The 21,060-nt window shown below is 36.6% G+C and overlaps 1 protein-coding gene across 8 annotated transcripts in view; it reads right to left on the reverse strand.

The window, feature by feature from the left end:
• LOC110383845 (guanine nucleotide exchange factor DBS) overlaps window positions 1-21,060 on the reverse strand; it is a 76,388-nt gene that overhangs the window by 38,543 nt on the left and 16,785 nt on the right. For 6 of the 8 annotated variants that reach the window (XR_002430112.3, XM_021344766.3, XM_021344770.3 and 3 more), the window contains exons 2-11: window positions 9,076-9,277; window positions 5,373-5,463; window positions 5,015-5,245; window positions 4,347-4,480; window positions 4,142-4,261; window positions 3,248-3,368; window positions 1,994-2,144; window positions 1,443-1,597; window positions 947-1,117; window positions 337-474 (exon numbers count right to left, since the gene is read on the reverse strand). Coding sequence is in view for 7 of the 8 variants with exons in the window: in XM_021344766.3 (XP_021200441.3) it covers window positions 337-474; window positions 947-1,117; window positions 1,443-1,597; window positions 1,994-2,144; window positions 3,248-3,368; window positions 4,142-4,261; window positions 4,347-4,480; window positions 5,015-5,245; window positions 5,373-5,463; window positions 9,076-9,277 (1,514 nt within the window). In the remaining variant the exon portion in view is untranslated. Of the gene's footprint in view, window positions 1-336; window positions 475-946; window positions 1,118-1,442; window positions 1,598-1,993; window positions 2,145-3,247; window positions 3,369-4,141; window positions 4,262-4,346; window positions 4,481-5,014; window positions 5,246-5,372; window positions 5,464-9,075; window positions 9,278-17,229; window positions 17,390-17,612; window positions 17,816-21,060 lie in introns of those variants that run through there. The other 2 variants (XM_021344767.3, XM_021344768.3) reach the window with 2 other exon arrangements.

A 21,060-nucleotide genomic window follows, 5' to 3' on the forward strand; every position in this document is an offset into this window, starting at 1 on the left:
TATATTTATTGAGCTTACCAACAGTATCTAGAAAATAAGTACATACCTACCTACATACATTTTTTAAAATTAAATGTACAACCAATTACAGGCAAGCGTGATAACTACTCTACCTTAGGGTACATGTACACGGTGCATGTAGCGCACACAACAGAACACGCGGGTGAGAATTTTGCTTTGGTAAACAAGCGAGTCACAAGATCCGCACGTTTTTAAACTACATGTAACCTGCGCATGTGCCTCAAAATGCGCAAGCTGCTTGTACCGTGTAGACGCACCCTTAAACATAAACAGTACTCTATTATATTCTGTGTACTTGGTACTTTCTTTACTGACCTGGTGGTTGGTGGCGGGTATGGCGGCACTCTGCGGCGGCACGGACTGCACGGGCCGCGCCGGCTTGGCGGCCGCGCGCTGCAAGGACGCTCGCTTCACGGACACCATCAGCCATACGTCTTCTACTCTTTGTGCCACCTTACAATAATACATTTTAAATTAGTTCTTAGCATTTTATTTTAATATCTAGCCACAGACAAACAGAATTTAGGTAAACGTTCCAAAACTGGGAACACGACGTGTGGCACAAAAAGTTTCAAGATGTACAAAATAGTTAATTGTAGGTATTGATCCCTTTACACAGGAGCGGATCCAGCATTCAAACATCCATCATAGGTGTTATGTAGTTGAAAATTCACATGAAGGAATAGGTGCATAGGGTAACATAAGAAAGTATAACGTGAGTACATAGGGGTAGTACATAAGTAAGGGAGAGTAAGGTAAATAAAGGAGTACCAACATGGGAGGCGTACATAACAAGTCACAAGTAAATCAGGTTGTGGGCATGCCCACAATACCCCCTAGGATAGATCCGCTACTGCCTTTCTCACATCCGCCATCTCACATAACTCATACAACAATCAAAATCATAAAGTACGTTATACCATACCTGTGTAACAAGTGCCCTGGTCTCCTGTGTAGCTGACTGCATCAGCATGTCCCGGAACTGATCGGGCGCGGTGAGGCCGAAGCTGGTGGCATCTTCCAAGAGTTTGTCTACGGCTATCAGACCTCCTTCCCCGGCCAGGATCTCGACTCCAGTTGCGCACCATTCGTTCGCCTGATAGGAAGAAAATTTAAAATTAGTATACTTCAGATACTATTTCTTACTTTTTTCCCTTTGCCGAAAATTCCGAAAGAAACACTTCATAGATAGGTCCCCGAATTAAAAGTCGTCTATAGCACCATATTTCCTCTAGTAAGAAGTACCTACTACTGTAAAATTACATTAAAATCATATGAACTTCTTCATAAGTCATCCATATAAACTTCTATTCATAAACAAGCAAACACACGTATAAATTTTTCTATTCATAACTAAATATATAAGAGTATATATAACAGTATTTAATAAGAATATTTTTATCAATATCGGGAAAACTTACCTTATCTATCCTGTCCATGAGTTCTCTGGCTTTGGTCAGAAGTAGATTTCGTTTCTGTATTTTATCCAATAGCAAAGCACTCGTTCGTCGTAGTTCCTCGCATTTTGATTCTATGTGGTCGACTTGACTTAGCGGGTCTTCCATTAATTTTTCACCTGCAGAAAAACAAAAAATAATAATATGTAACTACTAAAATGGGAAAGCGATTTAACTGTATCGTTAAAACATGAATAAAATAACAAAACAAATGAAATAAATAACAAAAGAACGTGATCTTTTAAAGAAAAAAAAAATAGAATTACTATTTTTTATATATTATTTGCAGCCAGCAATATTCTGACCTGCAAAGAGTTTTCAAATAAGAAATATAACCTTTTTTAATTCAAAATTTTAATAAACACGACCTGACAGTGTTGAAACCAGTAAAGTAAAAATACATTAATTTATTTACATGATAAGATACCGTGAATTTAAATGTCTTCAAACATGCTGCCTCTAGAATTTTTTATTGAAACGATTTATATTTTGTAATAATTTGAAATTTTTCATACCGTCTTCAATAACCGAGGTTGCAGTATCAAGATCACAATTGCAGAGTTTCTCAAAGTCACCAGCTTCTTGTAAAAGGCTGTCCACTCTGATTGCAGTTTCGCCCACCTCCGTCATATCGCACGCTGCTTTTAGATGATTGTCCAAAGTAGCCTAGGTACAATTTAAAATTGTAATTAATTATTCAACGTCATTAAAGTAATACTGAAGTAACAACAACAATGAAAAAAATCATATAGGGACTGTACAACCTCTTTTGTATCAAACTTTACCTTCAACCTCCACCAAAACCATTACAAAAAAGAAAAAAAATGACATCTGACATAACCTCATCTTTTTTGCAAGCAAAATAAAATAATCAAAAATATTACAATAATATTGTATTAAAAATAAAAAGTGATATTAATAATGGCTATGGAAATCGTGTGCAACTTTCGAAAATGCAGAAAGTCTTTATCAAATCAAGCGTGGGTAACGACATGTTCACATGCATTTTGCGTTGAACACGGCAAAAGAGAATTCAAGCGTACTGCCGAGAATTCATTGACTTGTCCGGCTTGTGGGACTGAATTACGAGATAAGTTTGATGTAATACAAGCCGATCTTAAACCAAACGAAACTTTCAAATCAATAGTTTTGGCGGGAATGAGGCCTGATACAATAATGGACATTGCAATGCGGGCTATGTCGTTTTGGGCTTATCAAGTCGAACAGGAGACGTTATATCAAGAGAGTGTAGCAAAACATGCAAGAGAGAAGTTACAATGTATGGAAGAAATTAACACACTGAATCTTCAAAAGCTGAAAGCTGAACTGGAGACTTGTAAACGAAAGATCAGTAACCTGCAAACCGAATGTAATAAGAAGAGTAAACAAGCAGAGGAATTTAAAGCGCGTTTAGAAGAGAAGTCGAGGAAAATACAGAAGTTGACATTTCAATTAGACGCTCAGAAGAGGAAGGATATTCGTAACTTCGAGGGTATAGATAGTAAAGAAACTTGTATGGATATATCGGATTTGGTTGTGAACAGGGCAGTATCAGAGATGGTGGCTAACAGGCCGGGATCAGACTTCGTGTTTCGGCCTGCGAAGGACCCTGACGAGTCTCACAGGGTATGTTCACCGAGAACACCAATGTTTGACTTCCGTAACAAAAATAAACAGACGTCCCATTTTCAGTTTCGGCCAGTCAGATCTTAAATATAACTATTTAATTAAGAGAATAATACGTATGTATAAGATTAAGTGAAGATTACCTGCATCTGTTTAAAGTTTAATAAAAACGTTCTGAATTTGAGCCAGTGGTTTAACTTTGTGGAATGTTTTTGCCAGAAACAGTCGAATTGTTTCTCAGTCTCCTCCAGTTGCACCAGTAATCTAGAATTGAAGAATAGGATAAGGATTTTTTAATAATCATAAAAAAATACATAGACCAATTAGACGCATCAATTAACATTCACATACTCCAAAAACAAGCAGCCATACATTCATCTATCATACTCAGCAAAGTATTAGGAGACACAGTATTCGTACGAACAGCAGAAGAACAACACTCACACACTGACACACAAACACCAGACACACAAAACACGCATCCATCACCAAGCACGCAAACGGGACCAGCCATCCAGGAACAGAACACACAGCCACCAACTAACACCGAACATTCGTCATCATCACAACCTAGAAGAGGGAGAAGAAGGACAAGAACAACACAAACAAACACATCAACTACATAATACATATACACTATATAATAAATAATACATACAAAATACTTAATGACAGACTAGGGGGGACATAGATATCTTTTTTTCCGCGGGCTGCGGAACGGGATACCTATTAAAACCGACATAAAGTCGAGAAGGTCAAACCTACCCAATTTATTGCTTATAGCTAGCTGACTTAGATGAAAACAAATTATCAGTATCTTAAAATAAGACTTAACTTTTACCTTTTTTTATTGGTTATGAGTTTGACTCATTTACTTTTTTCATTCTTTGTTTACATGTAGTTAGTAAAATTTATTTAGATTGCATTTTGCATTGGTCTTCCATTCTCATCAATATAGTTATTTGAATATAAAATAAAACCGTTTAAAAACTTTGTTGTTCTCCTAACAGAGCTAGGTTTACTAAATGAATAGTTACCTCTCAACCGCAGCGACATGACTGATAATATTATAAGTAAGGTTTGGTTTCCGCACTTGCGTCAGTAACTCTTCGCCTTGCGACGTTGCCGACGTTAGTTCAGTTTTTAAAGCTTTATACCTGAAAAAACAAATATATTCATAAATAATTACTTCACGAGCAGGTAATGAGCCAAAAATAATATGCTACAGGTAATTCAGGTTACCTATTTTCCTGACAGTCTAATAAATCTTTGGTTTGTGTCGGGTCGTTTCCCATATCGCAGTCTACAATCTCATGCATGAACTCGTCCAATTTGCTTGAGATTTCCTTCATTAATGTAGAAAATTTCTCTAGTGCCTGAAATATAAAAATAGTAGGTATTAGGCTATACTTAAAGTAACAAGTTAATAAAGTCTATGTTGATAATAAAGTAGTAAAGCTAATAAGTAAATTGCAAAACGGAATTACACACTTGAATAGTTAATATAGGTAATTGTTCTCAGTATTTCACACAGGCGATCAGCGCTGTATGAAATTTCCCATATTTCCACACAACTGTTTCAGTGCGCAAGGATAGACATCATTGAACATTACCAAATTAAACGCCAATCTCCGCACACGTGATAATGTTTTGGAGAACTTTGCTTGCGCGATTTAGAATTGATTCTCTTTGGATCTACTAGATGGCGCTACTGTCATAAAAGTACTGTAAATGTTAATGCACATTCGAAGTCACTATTTGTGATAAAACTTTCTATTGTTTTTGGTGAAATTATCCAAAATGTTGTCTCTTAGTATTCATTAAGTTTGTATTAACTATTAAATAAGTGTTTCTTGCTGTACAGTTTATCTTGCCTATACATTATCAAAGAAATAAACAGTAAAACTTACTATCCGCTGCTGTATCCACTCTGCGTGTGAATACTGCAGTTCCCCACCCAGGTCCGGCGTCAGTTGTGACCTATCAAAGTGTTCGTACAACTCTTCAACCGACGAACAGACTAGCACCCGGAACCTGAACTCTTCTTTGAATAATTTACTACTGACTTCTGACAGCGCCTTCTGCAGGAAACTTGCTGGCCGAAGAACGTACACAGCGTGAATTATCCCTGGGAAGAATTCCTGGAAAACATCAAAAGAAACTTGTTATTTAAGCGGCATTCATAAAACATTGCAATTTTGTACGGAATTTAATAGGAAAGCCTTGAAAAGGACAGGAATTTAATTACGAAAAGTACAAAATACTTACTGAGATCCTTAATAATACTGTTTTGACGGAGTTCCATCGATCTTTTCTTCGGTCTATTATAATGTGGAAGCCCATGTCTGCTTCCAATAACCTGTAATAAAAAATACATCATACATGAATAATTGATCTGTATATCGAGTTTACTATCATTTAGCTATCAATTCGTTATGAATTCTGTCTGGGATCGATTCACACGTGGCTGTTAGTACTAAAACATTTACCTAACTGTGAATTGTGTTCTGTTTCATTTCGTGCGTACTAACAAGTTTTAATAATTAAATCGCCGAACCCAATTATAACTTAACGATCTACTGAAATTAAGTAGCATTTAAAGGTTAATAAATGTATTGATTTATTAAACTTCCTTTCATTAAAAGGTTGTTTTTCAAGTTACATTTCTTGGATAAAAGCCAGCCTTTCCAATGAATAACACGAACGATAGGAAAGAAAAATACAATTTGTTAAATTGCTCGTGACTAAGAGAAACTAATTAGGTATATCTACCTATTTTTCTTTTGAGTTATTATTTCTATGGGTAATTATAACCGTAATTTCGTATAGAAATAATTTAAGAATGCACTATGTTATTCATGAAAGCATATGTGTGCAGTGAAGCACAAACTTTGCGGGTGGTATCTACACTTGTATCGACGCATGCAGCAAGAATCAAAATAGAAACATCAAATAAAATGAAAGTGGTTTATTAAAAGAACCTTTGTTTTTCGAATAACAGCAAAAGAAACAAGAATAAAGGAAGTTTGTAAGAAAGTACCTACCCACCCAAAACAAAAATGTGAAAGACTGCCAAGTTCGATAATATGGAAATGCTACGCCTATAAAAGAAGTGAGATCTGAATAAGTACCAAGTTCCATACACATACCTCAGTTAAAAATAGTTACTTTTTAATGATGTTACTTGGCAAGTTTTCATACACCTTTTTATAAACCTACTAAACGCATTGAATCAAGTATTTAATTTTCTATTAAAACTTGCCAAGTAACATCATTAAAAAGTAACTATTTTTAACTGAGGTATGTGTATGGAACTTGGTACTTATTCAGATCTCACTTCTTTTATAGGCGAAGCATTTCCATATTATCGAACTTGGCAGTCTTTCACATTTTTGTTTTGGGTGGGATTTCATTCATTTTTGTAAAGTTGTTTTTTTTTTTTTTTATGATGAAGTTAGTTAAAGAAATATCTCATTTATACAATCTTTTAGATTTTTTTATATGTGCTATGTTTCTTACAAAGAAATGAACTAGATTAACTAAATGGACTAGATTTACCAACTGACTGACATGACATGTTATCATATATTATGTTCGTGGATCAAAGTTACACATTCGTTATTTTCGAAAGTGATTCACACTTGGCCGTTTTCAGATTTTTACTTTACTTTGACTAAATACAAACCTTTGTACCATTCGAAGATATATTATATAAATATAGATAAATTTAGTTCGTTTTAGTTCCTTAGGGGTATAAATTTACACCGGGTATAAAACACCTTCATTATTTTGAAACCGACTCACACTTGGCCATTTTCAGATTTTTCCCTTTACCTTGACATAAAGACCTACCTCCATGCCAAATTTCAAGTCAATACGACCATTGGAAGTGGTCTAGGTTTTTGATGAGTGAGTCAGTGAATCAGTGAATCAGTGAATCAGTCAGTGAGTGTATAGTAAAAATAGCGATTTTCTGACGTCAATATCTCAAGACCTACCAATAGGTATATTAATGAAATTTTGTATTTTAGATAAGTGAGGGGGTCTCAACAGATACTAGAAATTTGATATGCGTCAATAAAATAGATTTTGAGTTACAGGGGGGTCGAATTTGGCCCGAAATGGTTCGTGTAATATAACCCACGGCCGGTGTGTCGCTTTTTTTGCTCGAACTTGGCGGACACACTGCCGTGTGTCTAGATAACAAGTTGACATTTTACACCGAAGCAGGAAATATATAAAATTTTGCTTTTGTAACAACTAGAAAAATAATAGTGATGTAACTGCAACTTTAATGACGTGAGGTTCGTAATAGTTTGCTGATGCATATTATGCAGCTAGATATGCAGGCCGTGTGAACAATATAACTTTTATACAATCTCACAAAACAAAGTCTTCAATATTAGCGGACGCTCCATTGTTTTGAAGTCCTAGAAACCATAAACTGTTCATAGCAACCACAAAATACATAGGTACAGAAGTCAATCATTGTATGTACTTCACTTTTCATGCCTAAACTCGGCGGTCGCGCTAGGGTTGTCAACTTTTTTATGCGCATAAAACTAACGTGGTAGTGGTACCTACTCGTATCTAATTATTTATTTATTGTTGAAAATAAAACAGGAAAAATGAAATATAAACCAATAATAATAAAATATTTGATGTGGCATACAAGAGGTTAATAAACACTTTCAACGGAAATTAGTTTGAACGACACGCCGAACTTTTTCAGAAACAATAATTTTGTTATTCATACATATATACCATAAAACACCATGTAAAACAAAGTACCTCTTGCGATTTTTTTTGTACCTATACATACAAAAAAAAAATTGGTTGGTAAAGTCCCTGATCTAAGCTTGCTTCTACCTACAGAAACCTTGATGTGCGAGTCCGACTCACACTTGACCGGTTTTATTTCGTCTACCTTACAACATACTCTCGCCATCATCACAAAAATGTATCAACTCCTACTACCTAGTAATAATCTTTGAGGGTAGGCAGGTTCGCCTGGGTCGACACTCATCATCATCATCATCATCATCATCAGCCTATCGGGGCGCTTACCTACCCACCTAATTGTACCTACTGCGTTTATTAAACGAACCATCGAAATATAAGAAAATAAGTAGGTACATTACATACTATAGGTACTTACCTCTCTGATTCAACCGGTAGGCTAAAAAACGACAGTTCACTGTTTATTGTTGTATTAAAACAACCGTCCACTGAACAATTATAATACTACTTTTTTTGTTGCTCCATTATTACTTTTTCTTTTGTTATTAAAATTAAAAATATTACAGTCAAATTACAGTTAGGTATCACAACGCGTGCACATTTATCTACCTTGTGTGTGACGCGCGTATCTCAAAAAACGGCAGCCGCGCACTGTTTTGAGTTGTTTTGAGACAGCGCGTCTGTGAACGCACACATAGCACCTTTGTATGTAGATTGACTTCTGTACCTATTTATTTTGTGTAGCAACATTGTTAGTCATTATGACATGATAGTCACCTCAGACAGAAGTGTCTACGACTAACTAAAATATTATTCTAATAGCCTCTTAATAAATGAACACGAAAATGCCAGCTACACGTCTAAATATTTATAGAGCGTCGAGCGTTTATAATGCCAAGTGTTAATGGATAATGGGATAGAATCCGACTGCACATTCCAATAGTTCCATAGACTGTATTTTATCGGGCTCAAAATCTTAGGAATACATCGATCCAATGCTATTATTGTCTTTATTATAATCTGAAAGAAGATTGGGTAGGTACTGCAGTCATGGAGTTTCTTGGCGGCTCTTCTCTATGAGACCACATTTTTGAAATATAAACCTACGACTTTGACATATGAGAGCACACCAGCGTCAATTATCACCGCGGATTGCAAGCAGTGGTCGAAAAAGTTCTGTAGTAGGTAATCGTCATCTCGAGGTATTTTTATTTCGTTGATGAATACTTACGAGGGCACAGAGGTGAGGTAAAGCAGCAGCCGCCGGTACTCCGAGGGGGTGATGATGTGGAAGTTGTTGTTGTCGGGGAAGGTGATGAGAGGCCGGTGGTCCCTGGCCAGGCCGCCGGTGGCCAGCGCATACTGCGGTAGCAGCAACTCGCTGACATTGCGGCCCTCGTCGCCGTCGCCGCCGCAACCATCGCACTCCGCTTCTGTCAACATGGATGAAAACTGTGTTACTTATGTAATCAGAATAACAATTGTACCTCTATACTCAGTAATGTTTTCTCCAATAAAGTAACTAATAACAAAGAAGATACTATTAACTTTGGTTTACGTATAATTTCCGTGTGCTCTCTCATTTTAGTTTTTTTTTCTTTCTAAATCATAGATTGTGAGTATCCTGTGACCTAATTAGAATCATTCATCTCTAACAATGTCATCATGCCTATTATCTCATTATCTTACTATGAATGAGTGCTGACTGCTGTTAAGATCAATATGTATCAATAGTACATAATATGTATGTGTGTGTGATGTGACATAAATCATAAAGGGATTATTATAACATTGGACAGAAATATTTATTAATTACTTAATTCTCGCACTTAAAAGTATTGTACCTACGAACTTTAAGAGTTTGATTGAGTAAGATTTGTAAAATAATTTCATTTTAATAGTAGGTACCTAATTAAGTACTGATTTCACTCACGAAGTGGAAAACATACATGTTGCATAGTAGGTTAGGTACTACTGCCCTGATTGATAAATCATGTTTTTACACAACTTACGTCATACGTCAAAACTACAAAAAATACCAGCGACAAGAAAACATTAAAGTCTGAATATTACGGTGCGAAAAATTAACTCCGGTATACTAATTACGGTTTGCGTATCAAAAATTATAAATGTTGGAATATCCGGTTGACTAATGAGTTCGTCAAGTTAAAGAGTTGGGAGCACTAACGAGTTAACTTGGAGGATTCGTTTTGCTACGAGTCAAGTCGACTTAAATCACCAGGTAGTGGAAAAGTTTGCTTCATTAGAGTTTTCAAATCATTGAGAACTTTGCGCCCGGAGATGCGGATTATAATATCTATTATTCATGTATGTTTATGAAGAGGACCTAGAATACTAGGTTTCTTTTTCTTAATGCAAGTTATTAGTGGTCACATCGTCATGCAATTGGTTTGTATGTTACGAAGTAAGTATGTCCAACAACGAAAATGCTGCGCGAAACCAAAACACTCGATCACTTTTTATTAATTTCGCAAATTAAGATAAATCTAGAGATGAAACCTTTGAGGGCAAGGTAAATTCATTTTTAGCGTTTCAATCCACTCAAAAATTTGGCAAATATTGTTTCAAGCCTTCGATTTCGGAGTCAAATTTAAGCAGGTATTTAAATAAATTATAGCAATTTATCCTTGTAGCAAATTGCTGTGTAAGCAATCTGTATAAAACTTAGCTACAAAAAGCGCGATCGCGTGATGGCTTACAATTAATTATGGGGTACAGGGTAGTAAGGACTTATGGTACCTACAGCATGGCGGATTTATCAAGATGGAGGAATGTATTTAATACAATCGTGCTTAAGTTCCTCGGTCACTTAATAGCGTCGTAAAATGTGTTGGATGTAAGAGGAAACAGTGATTCGCGTTTTTTGTCGCATGCCTCGATCTAATAGTAATAATTATGTTGGTTGATAGCATCGAGGAAATCACTTATTCATGTTACTGCTCCATCAAAGTCAAGTCAAGGTTTAATGTCAAGGAATTTTGCTGAATAAAAACTCCAAGTTATAACGAGTGTTTGTGTAGCTGCGTAAATATACACGTGCAAATAAATTCTAGAACAATTTGCGCAGCAGTATCATATTACAGTGTAACAGTTTCATCAACGAGTACGCTAGTTTATGATAATACTGCAGACCAGAGCTAAATCACCAGTCAGACTGATCACAATAGAGCCACAGCCAAAAATATGTTTGCCCTACGCCGGACAGAATGAACCCCTCATTTAGCGTAGGTAATTTGATCTTATTAGGCACAAAATCTACATTTTCTTGGCTGGGCAAGTTTTCAGCTGAATTTGTATGGAATACTTATATTACCATTTATGGGTTACTAACTTAAGTTACATCGGGAAACTCTTGTATAAGGCTTCTGTAGTTTTAATGTTTTTCTGGACGCTTCTTACAAAGACATTACAAGTTAAAAATTTAATTTGTTTTCACTAAAGGACCTTGCCGACAAAATTTGGCTGGCCTAGCATTTATGAAAATCTGAACGACGTTTTCTTTATTAATCAAAACTTTTGATTACTTCTACATTTTGTTGCTGAAGACACGAAACGTCTGCCAAATAAGTACGTACATAAATAAGTACCTAGTCTAGACATAAAGCAGAAAGGCGTACGTTAGCGAAGAAATAAGGTTGACCCAATTTTCGAAGCATGCTCAAAGGCAGCTCGGCACTACAGGAAGCATTAGATAGAGAGAAGAAAGACTTGAAAGGCTTTGTCCTAACTAGCTAGGCCTAAGTGGCCTCAGCCTTTCCCATTTCTTTGGTCTATTTCATAACCAAAGGAACTATACAATAGTTTATAATTGTTTGTGAGAACATACCAATACAATAGTAAATGGAGCTCCGCAGCTACTAATGGTTCACTAACTGGATCGGAATACTTTACATTAGAGATACGGTCACTGACATAATTTCGACAACAATAGGTTTTGTTACGAGCATAACATGTTTCATTGATCCAGACTACTGCAGTCAATCATTAACGTCTAATACCAGTGCTTGCAAAGACCTGTCTGCAGACTCATGTAGCCACTTCATAGTCTTTGTTCTGACTTAACCAAGACCTAAATAATACTAGTCTCTTTACCTTGCTATCATTATTCATTGTTTGTAGGTGTTAAGTTAACGGCATACCGGACACCTCGTCCGCTTCGCTGGTTCGTTGTTTACTACAAGAAAACCTGTATGCTAATTTTGTGCGCAAAATTAAACCTCAACAGCATTATTTAAACTTGAATGAATAACCACTGCAAGGGAAAATTTATTCGCCCGGAGATTTTGTAAACCGGTACCGACCGACGAAGCCGCGGTGCTAATTAGAATTTTGTCTCGTTTCCTAAATTACATTAAAATATACCGTTTCTAAGATGTAACTATGTTAATCTTAATTATGGTGGTTGACTTTCTTTAATATTTATTTAATTTTTCTCAGACAGCGGAACGAATACATATTCCATGGGCATCTAAAAAGTTTTTATAACTTATTTTCTACATACTGCAATAAAGGTTGAAAGTCTGGCAAGTAAAGGTGCAAACGATTCATAATATTGCCAACGGTCATTATTCAAATACGAGTTCGTCGACCGCGCGACTCGTGCGCAAAGGTCAAGATAATTGATTCCGAGCCGACGCCGCGAAGAATTGCAAGTTCTCAAACAAAAGATTACACACACGATTTTATGTGCATTTTATGAGATAAATGCGGAAGTGTGTCAAATTGTACATTATTTTTAGCATCTTAAATGTATCCACAAAAGCTTCTTCACCAAAAATGGATTTTTGGGAAAAATTACTTGCGAGTTTCGACGAAGTTGAAGATATTATAATACAAATAAAAAACGAAATTAAACATGGGTACAAGCTCCGTTTATACGACCCATCTTTAAAGCGCAGACGAGATTACAGCTTGCTCTAAGTCTTAGCTTTAAAACTAAGAACGTATCCTGAAAAGTAGATGTCAAGACGAGCGTGAATCTGAGAACATATGATTATCACCTATTGTTTCAGGGTTTCCGTAAATGAAAACATGTAACATCAACATTCATATTTCTTAGAGACTAAGAAGTGTCACTAGAAATATTACTATGTTTTCTTGTTTATATCTTTTACATGCAATGTATGTAACGCAAGCCCTATAATAGTAGCTACAAGTATTGAAGAAGCAACATATCACGAACTAGCCGTTTCCCCGCGGTTTCACCCGCGTCCAGTGGGAGCTACTGCCCGCACCGGGATAAAATATAGCCTATGTTACTCGCAGATATTATAGATTTCTAATGGTGAAAGAATATTTAAAATCGGTCCAGTAGTTTTTGAGTTTATCCATTACAACCAAACAAACAAAGTTTTCCTCTTTATAATATTATAAGTAGGTATATAAGTATAGAAGACTCGTTTAAGGAAGTGCGAGTGAAGTCATGAAAACACTATTTACTCACAAAACAGATGCGTAATATTTGTTTATTATGGTAAACAACCACGTAAGAACAGCTCGCGATCAACCAGAACACTGTTTAGATAACATCTGTTTACATAAAGTTTTAGTAATGTAACGTAGGCTTGTTAAATACAAGTAAACTATACCAAAATGTTACGAGTCACGTTGTGGTTCTTACTTTCAGTATTGATTGTACGAACATACCTAGAAGTCACCGTTGAAAACATAAGTGTTCTTAGAACGGTACCGATTCCAAAGTGTTTCATATAGCTAATATAACAAGATACGTACAAAAACATGTTTGCAAGAAAACAATAACATTATAAAACATCGTAAGTATGTTATTAGGTACTTATTGTGAAACCAACAATGCTAAAGCAGACATAACGGCTCATTAGTTGCATAACACTTCAAATGATCCTCTACAAGGTCAATGTCAGAACAATTGATAGCTACAAGAAATTACAACTTCTATAAATGGCGGTTTTTTTCTAGAAAAACACTCATTAAACTTCGATAAAACTTATTACTTTTGCCACTTCGCACGATTTTCTTATCACGTAGTGCCAATTTTTTATGGCGTTCTACCTAGTTAAGATGTTTTCACACAGCAAAATACTTTATATACTTCAGGTGGAATGTAATATACGGTCGAAGGAGTCCAATACCCGACAATTTAATACTATGTAAATATCGGTATAAGAAGAATATTTCCTGAGGAATTTCTGCTCGGTACCTGGTATTGCGGCCATCAATACGGAATGACTTCCGCAATATGTGGCACCTAGAGTCTCCGACATACGCAAGTGTAATGGTCCGAACGTTATATTCAAATAGACATTGTTGCGACAATAATATGCTAGATCCAGTTATAATGGCGAATAACCCATCAGAACCGGGATTTCGATCATAGTAATGACAAAGATAATGTTCCTCTACATACATCATGCATTGTATTATGGGGAAATTAAGATACGAGAACAATGACCATGCTGTCATCGACTCTATACATTATACATACATATGGGAGTGTCTTCTCATGTTATTCTAATCGTAGTAACCAGGATCCTTGCATATACAAATGTTTTTAAATTCTTTTCTCTCCAGACTGCAATTTGTATGCAGTTGGGGTATACAATCTCTTTGTACAATAGCACTTTGCTCCACTTTGTTGCTGTAGACATAGTATTCCTACCATATAATCTTCCTAGGTATACGTTCGTCTTTGGCTACGAACTCAAGTTACTTGCAACAACAATGTTTCCAGTTATAACGCAAATTCCCACGGCCTCGCAAACTGTAGGGAGTATTAGGTCACCTTTGTTCTCGACGCAGATAACATCGTCAAAGGATACGAACATCCTTTGGGTAATTAAAGTCGATCGTCTACGGCTTACATCCCTGATCTTAATTGATGATAATGAGAGCTCTCAAAGACAAGAGAGCATCTCGTTCAAGTATTTTCGAGTCCTCAATTACCTACCTATGTCCCCGTTACTTGGACAGTAACATCATTACCACGTCATGCCCTTAATGACACCTAATCACCATCACACTGGTCGAAAAGTAATCAAAGATAACTATGAGACAAAATGAAGCAAGGCGAGTTCTTAAATTAGTGGACATTCTCCGACATTAATATCTGGAGAAGACAATTTTAATTGCAAAATAGAGTTCTTTGACATTAAGAATTGGAGTCACTGGCTTTTACTGTTCCAATAATAAGTTTACTCAATATTCAAAAACAGCTTTTGAGCCTCAGCTTATCCAGCTAGTAGATATTTCGCAAGCAGCGTCGTCAGCATCGTATCAATGGTCCGTATTGTGGCCTGGGCCAAAGAGCTCTTAAACTGCCATTCCGACCTCATTGATATGCGGGGTGCAATCTAAACCCGGGAGCCCTTATGTTCTCTGAATGTTTGTATAAGTATTTAGCTGATCTGGTTGTTCTTACATTCAGGGTTTGTGATAGTACGATCATCAGATTAAGTGGTAATTTGATTACAGCTATTTAAGATCCGAAAGTCCACGAAATTCTCTGTTCAACGAATCTTATTTGTAATAGTTCTATGTTTGTGTTTGAGAACGTTCGAACCTTTTTCTTTACGCGTCTAGAAAACTTCGTTACAGTTATATCCTTGGTAATAAAACGTTTTCGTGTGATAGCTTCCTATTACTGACCCGCCAAACTATCTCAACTTACTCAACCCCCTGGCGAGATAAAGTTATTTCATCTGGTGAATGCTATCAATACACTGCTAACGGGCTGACGTAATAATGTGCGTGTCTATAACATATATGTCTAGGCAATCTATGTCAGCCTATGTTTTTATAATTCTACATCTGGCTAACGAACTGAGGAAGATTTGTGGTTTACACAACACGAAGAAATTGGAGCAAACGTTACGTCTATTTTTGTTCTGATAGGATTTTAGGAGTACCGCTAACATTTCAGAAGGTAGTTATTTCCGTTGGCCGTTACGTGTTAATGCAGTAGCTATCAATCAGTTGCAATGTACTGCATTGGTGGATGTGGTTTTCGGAAAATCAGGTTAAGTGTGCCAAATTCCAACCCAAGGGATACGAATATTGTTTTATAACTTTTTGCAAGTCACACAAAAAGACAAATGATTCAAAAACTGTTGATGAATATCGATTATGTCTAATGAAAACCGAATTTGCAAATATAATGAACGATATAGAACGTCACAATACATGTGTAACAATAGCCAGTCATCCGGTTATCTCAGTCGCATCTCGCTGAGATGTATTTCAATCACATCCTCTACGGAACTACCTCTTCTTTGTTGAAAATGAATGTATTATGTAAAGTAGAAAATATTATAATGTGCAGACAGCGATATAAATCGAAATATTATTCTTAAGTGGTGTAGAGAAATTGGCCAATGTTCTGAAGCCCTACTTAGCTCAGGTAAGAATTGTGTTAAGTCCATAGTAAGTAGATAATACTTAGTTGAATATGAAACAGAATTGTTTCTACTTATCATTTAAATACTATTAAGTGAATAAGGAAAGTTCACAAAAAAAAACATTATTTACGAAGGAAAAGACATGAAAATCTGCGAACTCGAAGAGGAAGATGTCCTGGATAGAGTGAAGTGGAAGAAGATACAGAAAGCGGACCCCGTCACAAGACGAGATAAACACTAAGATGAAAAAGTAACGAAGGAAAATAGTAACACTTATTTTATGTTCAATCAAGCAATACTGATTAAATAAATCATGGACTTGCCCAAGGAAAACTGTAAACATTGCTAAGGACAATTATTGATTTCTACCATTTATCAAAAGCAAAGTAGTTTGTAAATTAAATCCATTCCGTTAAATATGTTATGACTACTGTCTTATCAATTCATTATTAAGTATTTCTCTTTGTATAACTAAGTTAATGAGGTAATGCAAATATAGCTCACTTACCCAATAAGGGAATGGTGAGGGAAACTAGCATTTTTTATAACCAAACTTGTATCTATGTACAATATAATGTAGGTACATAGGTACTCACTGTTTCAACAAACATAATATCCGCAGAGCAACTTATTAGATACCCTTTTGTCTTCTGTTTTGGATTAAACATAACTAGGTACTCTACTGTAGATATACTTCACTCAACGCATATTCATTGCGAACATTCCTTAATTCCTGAAATAGTTCTCCTCTCGTCAAAGGCTATGTGTACACATACCTACAATCAAGGAACTCTACCAAAGCAGGTTTCGTTAATTTTGAAATATACCTTATAAAAACTTTAAATAATACAATTTGTTCGAGCGTAACACAATACAACACACACTGAATAAGTTTCACATATAAAACCTCACACGCGTATTTTCGAGGCGCAACCGTACACACAAAAAGAATAACAAAAACTAGCAGAAGCAATAGGTACATAATCACTTGCCTATTTTCTCGGTCTTGATGAAAAAGAAACTCAGTCGCATCTGGGCAACCCACACGCGAAACACAATGCGACACATCCGTCTGCGCGTGCGCAGGCTTGTGCGCTTCCCGCCTTCTGACTATCAACGTGCATCTAAAGATGTCTTACTCTTCAATCACTATAGCGTTGAATCGAGTATATAACGTCACCGGACCCAAAAACTAAGCGGGAAATCGATTTTACGCTTCAGTAATCGTCAATGTTTGAAAACAAATTGACTGCGCAGTTCCTGCAGTCAGTAAATTTCGCTGAACTACACTTAAGTACACGATTACGAGCGTCGCCGAGGTGTTGTTATGTCATGTGTTGGTCGCGCGCGATTCGCTAGTAATTAATGGCATTACCTTGGAATCCGAAGCACTGCATACTCCGACGCACGCGGCAGCACGCGCCCCTCGCGGCCACACTGACACTAGCGTTGTCACGCTCTGACATCACATCACCCTTTGACATACGACCTTTGTTACATACATTCGACTTCGTCACACGCACGTGGCTTTATCACGAAGCAATAAGGTACTCGGAACGCCCCGCACAGCACAATGCGCGCGCTGAACCGAAACTGACGGACAGCCGATATCGTAAAGCATTTGCTATCATCAGTTCTCAATCGAGATAAACCTTGGATCACAACGAGATGATTTCTGTGTCGGATGTTCGATTGGGTAAATCTTTGTGCAAACTATGCCGTAAGTATCTGTCAGTTTTATCATGAAATATTTAGCGTTTGCGGATGGAATATTCTTATCGCATTTAGAGATTTTCAAAGGTTCTTTCTTGTACCGTTGTGAATTTTCCATTTGATGTCGGTGATATGAGTTAGTGGCATGCTGTATAGAGTATTTTTTACCAGTTTAATTGTAATGTCAATGTCTGTAAGTTTTTAAGTATCGATGTTTAGACTATCAATGAACGGGCAAACATGATTCAGAGGAAGCAATGTTTCATGAATGAAAAATGTAGGTAAGCTACGAACGAGGCAAAGAACTTTTTAGTAAATACTGTGAAAGAACGCCTGGCGCAAAAAATAGAAGTTCAGATTGAACGCGGTCGGAATGTAGGCAGACATCCGAATGATTCGGTTCCGATGGCGAGGCAAACGGGGCCAGTGCGCTGCGGAATGCAGGCAAACAGACTGGAACACCGATCTTTAACTAAGCTGGACTTTCTGACAGACGTGGTAATGAACCACAGGCCCGTACATCATACATTGACGACTAAACATGAATGAAAAATTAAAGGTGTTAAGCTACGATCATAAAATCTCGCTCCCGCGTTCACGTAGCGTAAGGATTAATGAAGTATTAACATTTCCAGATACTGCAATGTCAAACAAATTATTGCTAATTTCTGTGCAATATTGATCCCAGCTGTTACCCAAGATTGTTTTTACAGATTCCATTGTCTAGCTAATCTTATGTCTGGGCTTGTCCTATACATAGTGTTGCACCGATTGATACACTTTTTCTTAACACTTAAAGATATGCAGCCCATAATCAACGCACAGAATTCAATAGGGTTGAACAAAAACATGTCTGCCAACCAAACAATCGGACTGACATGAGAATAAAAACATTATTTATTATTTAGTTTATGTCACAGGGGGGACAATCGACGGATCCGGAAACGATTGGTGCACATAACAAAAGTGAGCATATGACTTATGAGTTTCCCATCAAGAGATAATCAGGAGAGCCCTTGGTTTTCCATATGTATTGAAAACCAAGATTCCTTAGAACCTCCTGATTACTCATATACTCAATTAAATAATCTAAAGTTTTCAAGGAATTCGTTTTATTGGACTATCTGCTTAACATGCACCAATTCACGTTTTGGTAGAATCTAGATTCTTCACATACTATTATTGACAGCACTCTATCGACTTCGTTATCCTTATATCACTCACTTAGTAGGAGTCACAACAGATTTCCAATCTTCAGATAAAAACAGAAATTGCATTGAATATATCAGGCATTTTTTCCCCTCTAGCAAAAACAAATGCCATACTGTATTGATATATCATATCAGCGCATAATACTCTTATCGTCCCTAATCCCGGCAGGCCCGTGCCTCGATAGGCAGTTCCCAACGATTGAGTCAGTAAAGCAGTAGAAACAATTACGTTGCCAACGATGACAGGTTGTAAATTCATCAGCTATGAGTAACATACTTAACCCATATGCTTTTACTGCCTCTTTAAAACTTGCACAACACTTCGAGACAGTAACTGATTTTAAATGTTGGATTTTTTCGATTTCTTTAACTGAAACAGAGACGAGTCGTCTTTTCTCTTTTCTATAAAATAAATACTATAAAGACAGGACTTAGGTCCTTCACTCCGGTATAAGTTAAATGCTTAACATATTTTTGCAAAAACTGGTAATATTAGCACAGATGACACATGTTTTGTCCTTGCTGGAAGCCAGTGTCTCTGCGCAGTGGTGTTGCTGCGCATCCGCACATTGTCATACAGACTTCGACCTTGCCATTGCGCACTTGTAACAACGGGAAGTTCACTAAATCATTATTTTCTTCATAATTAAACGTGCACACTCAAAAGTATGGTGACGCATAATAAAATCTTTTGATGTTGACTTATTTTTAAAATGAAATTACCACAAAAATAATAAAAAACTCTCGTTCAGAAATGAACAAAAGATACTACAGCTACAGTAGGGACTGGAGACCGCTACACCACTCTATTGAGGTCTAAACATTATGTCGGTTCATTTAATACTCCGCGGTATACACTCACTATTCAATAGATTCTAATGGATTAAAATTCCAACGAGTTTCTGTTACTTTTCTGTGGATTCAGTTACAAGATGGTTTCCTTTAATTTGAAATCGAATTGAGTAAATAGCGAGAAGCAAGTCGGTGATTGAATCAAGCAAACAATTCAAAGACTGCTAAATTTATTTAGGAGAATTGTTTTAGCTTGGCAGAATAAGATTTGCAATCGAAACGGGCATCCAATGTAATATGAGTAGACAGTTGTCCAACCGGTTTAATCACATTTCGGTCTCAGAAATTCAATGAATAGCTTTCAGTTGATCTAGTTGGCTAAATAGATGAATTTCTCTGTGACAACAGCAACCAGACCATTGTGAAATCAGCTTCTGGGACATTAATTAAATGTTATCAAAGTATTGCATGGATCACAAGTCGTGTTTTGTGGATCCCAGTCACTGAAATCAAAATTTGAATAGCCGTATGTACCCACATGTGATTAGATCTAATCTACCCTATTGGTACTCGTGCGTAGTGTTGTTATTTACATTTAGATAGTCGCGTGTGATCGATACGATGCGTTGCGAACTACTCGCAGCTAGCTATCTAAGTCAGGGTCGCATCACCGCACAATGTGAAGATAACGGCTGTAGTTCTGTCCCAAGCTTTGTGTCCACTGCCGTGTGTCATACAGCATATTTTATACAACCTGGTACATGTTCCTGACCTTACACGGAATACAGATACGATCGAGGTTTTTTGTTTCGTTTTAATTACAGTTTTGGAAGCAGAATTCCAGGCCAGATTTTTTGTTCACGCGACTCGACATCGCATGCCCGTTGCCTCGTTTCGAAATGAAATTGTCGTCTGCCAATTTTAGTGTTTGTTATGTTATCAGTTTCCAGTATTGCATTACTGTCAGTTAACATGAAAATGTGTTGATTGCCGTGTGCAATAATTTGCAAACACGCAATCTCATTAATAAGCGAATCAGTTCAATTTGATAAAACGGCGACTATTAATTCCAATTCTCACGTTAGGGTCGTAAATGGTTCGAGGACT

This window comes from Helicoverpa armigera, chromosome 3 (assembly GCF_030705265.1).
Source record: "Helicoverpa armigera isolate CAAS_96S chromosome 3, ASM3070526v1, whole genome shotgun sequence".
Taxonomy (NCBI): domain Eukaryota; kingdom Metazoa; phylum Arthropoda; class Insecta; order Lepidoptera; family Noctuidae; genus Helicoverpa; species Helicoverpa armigera.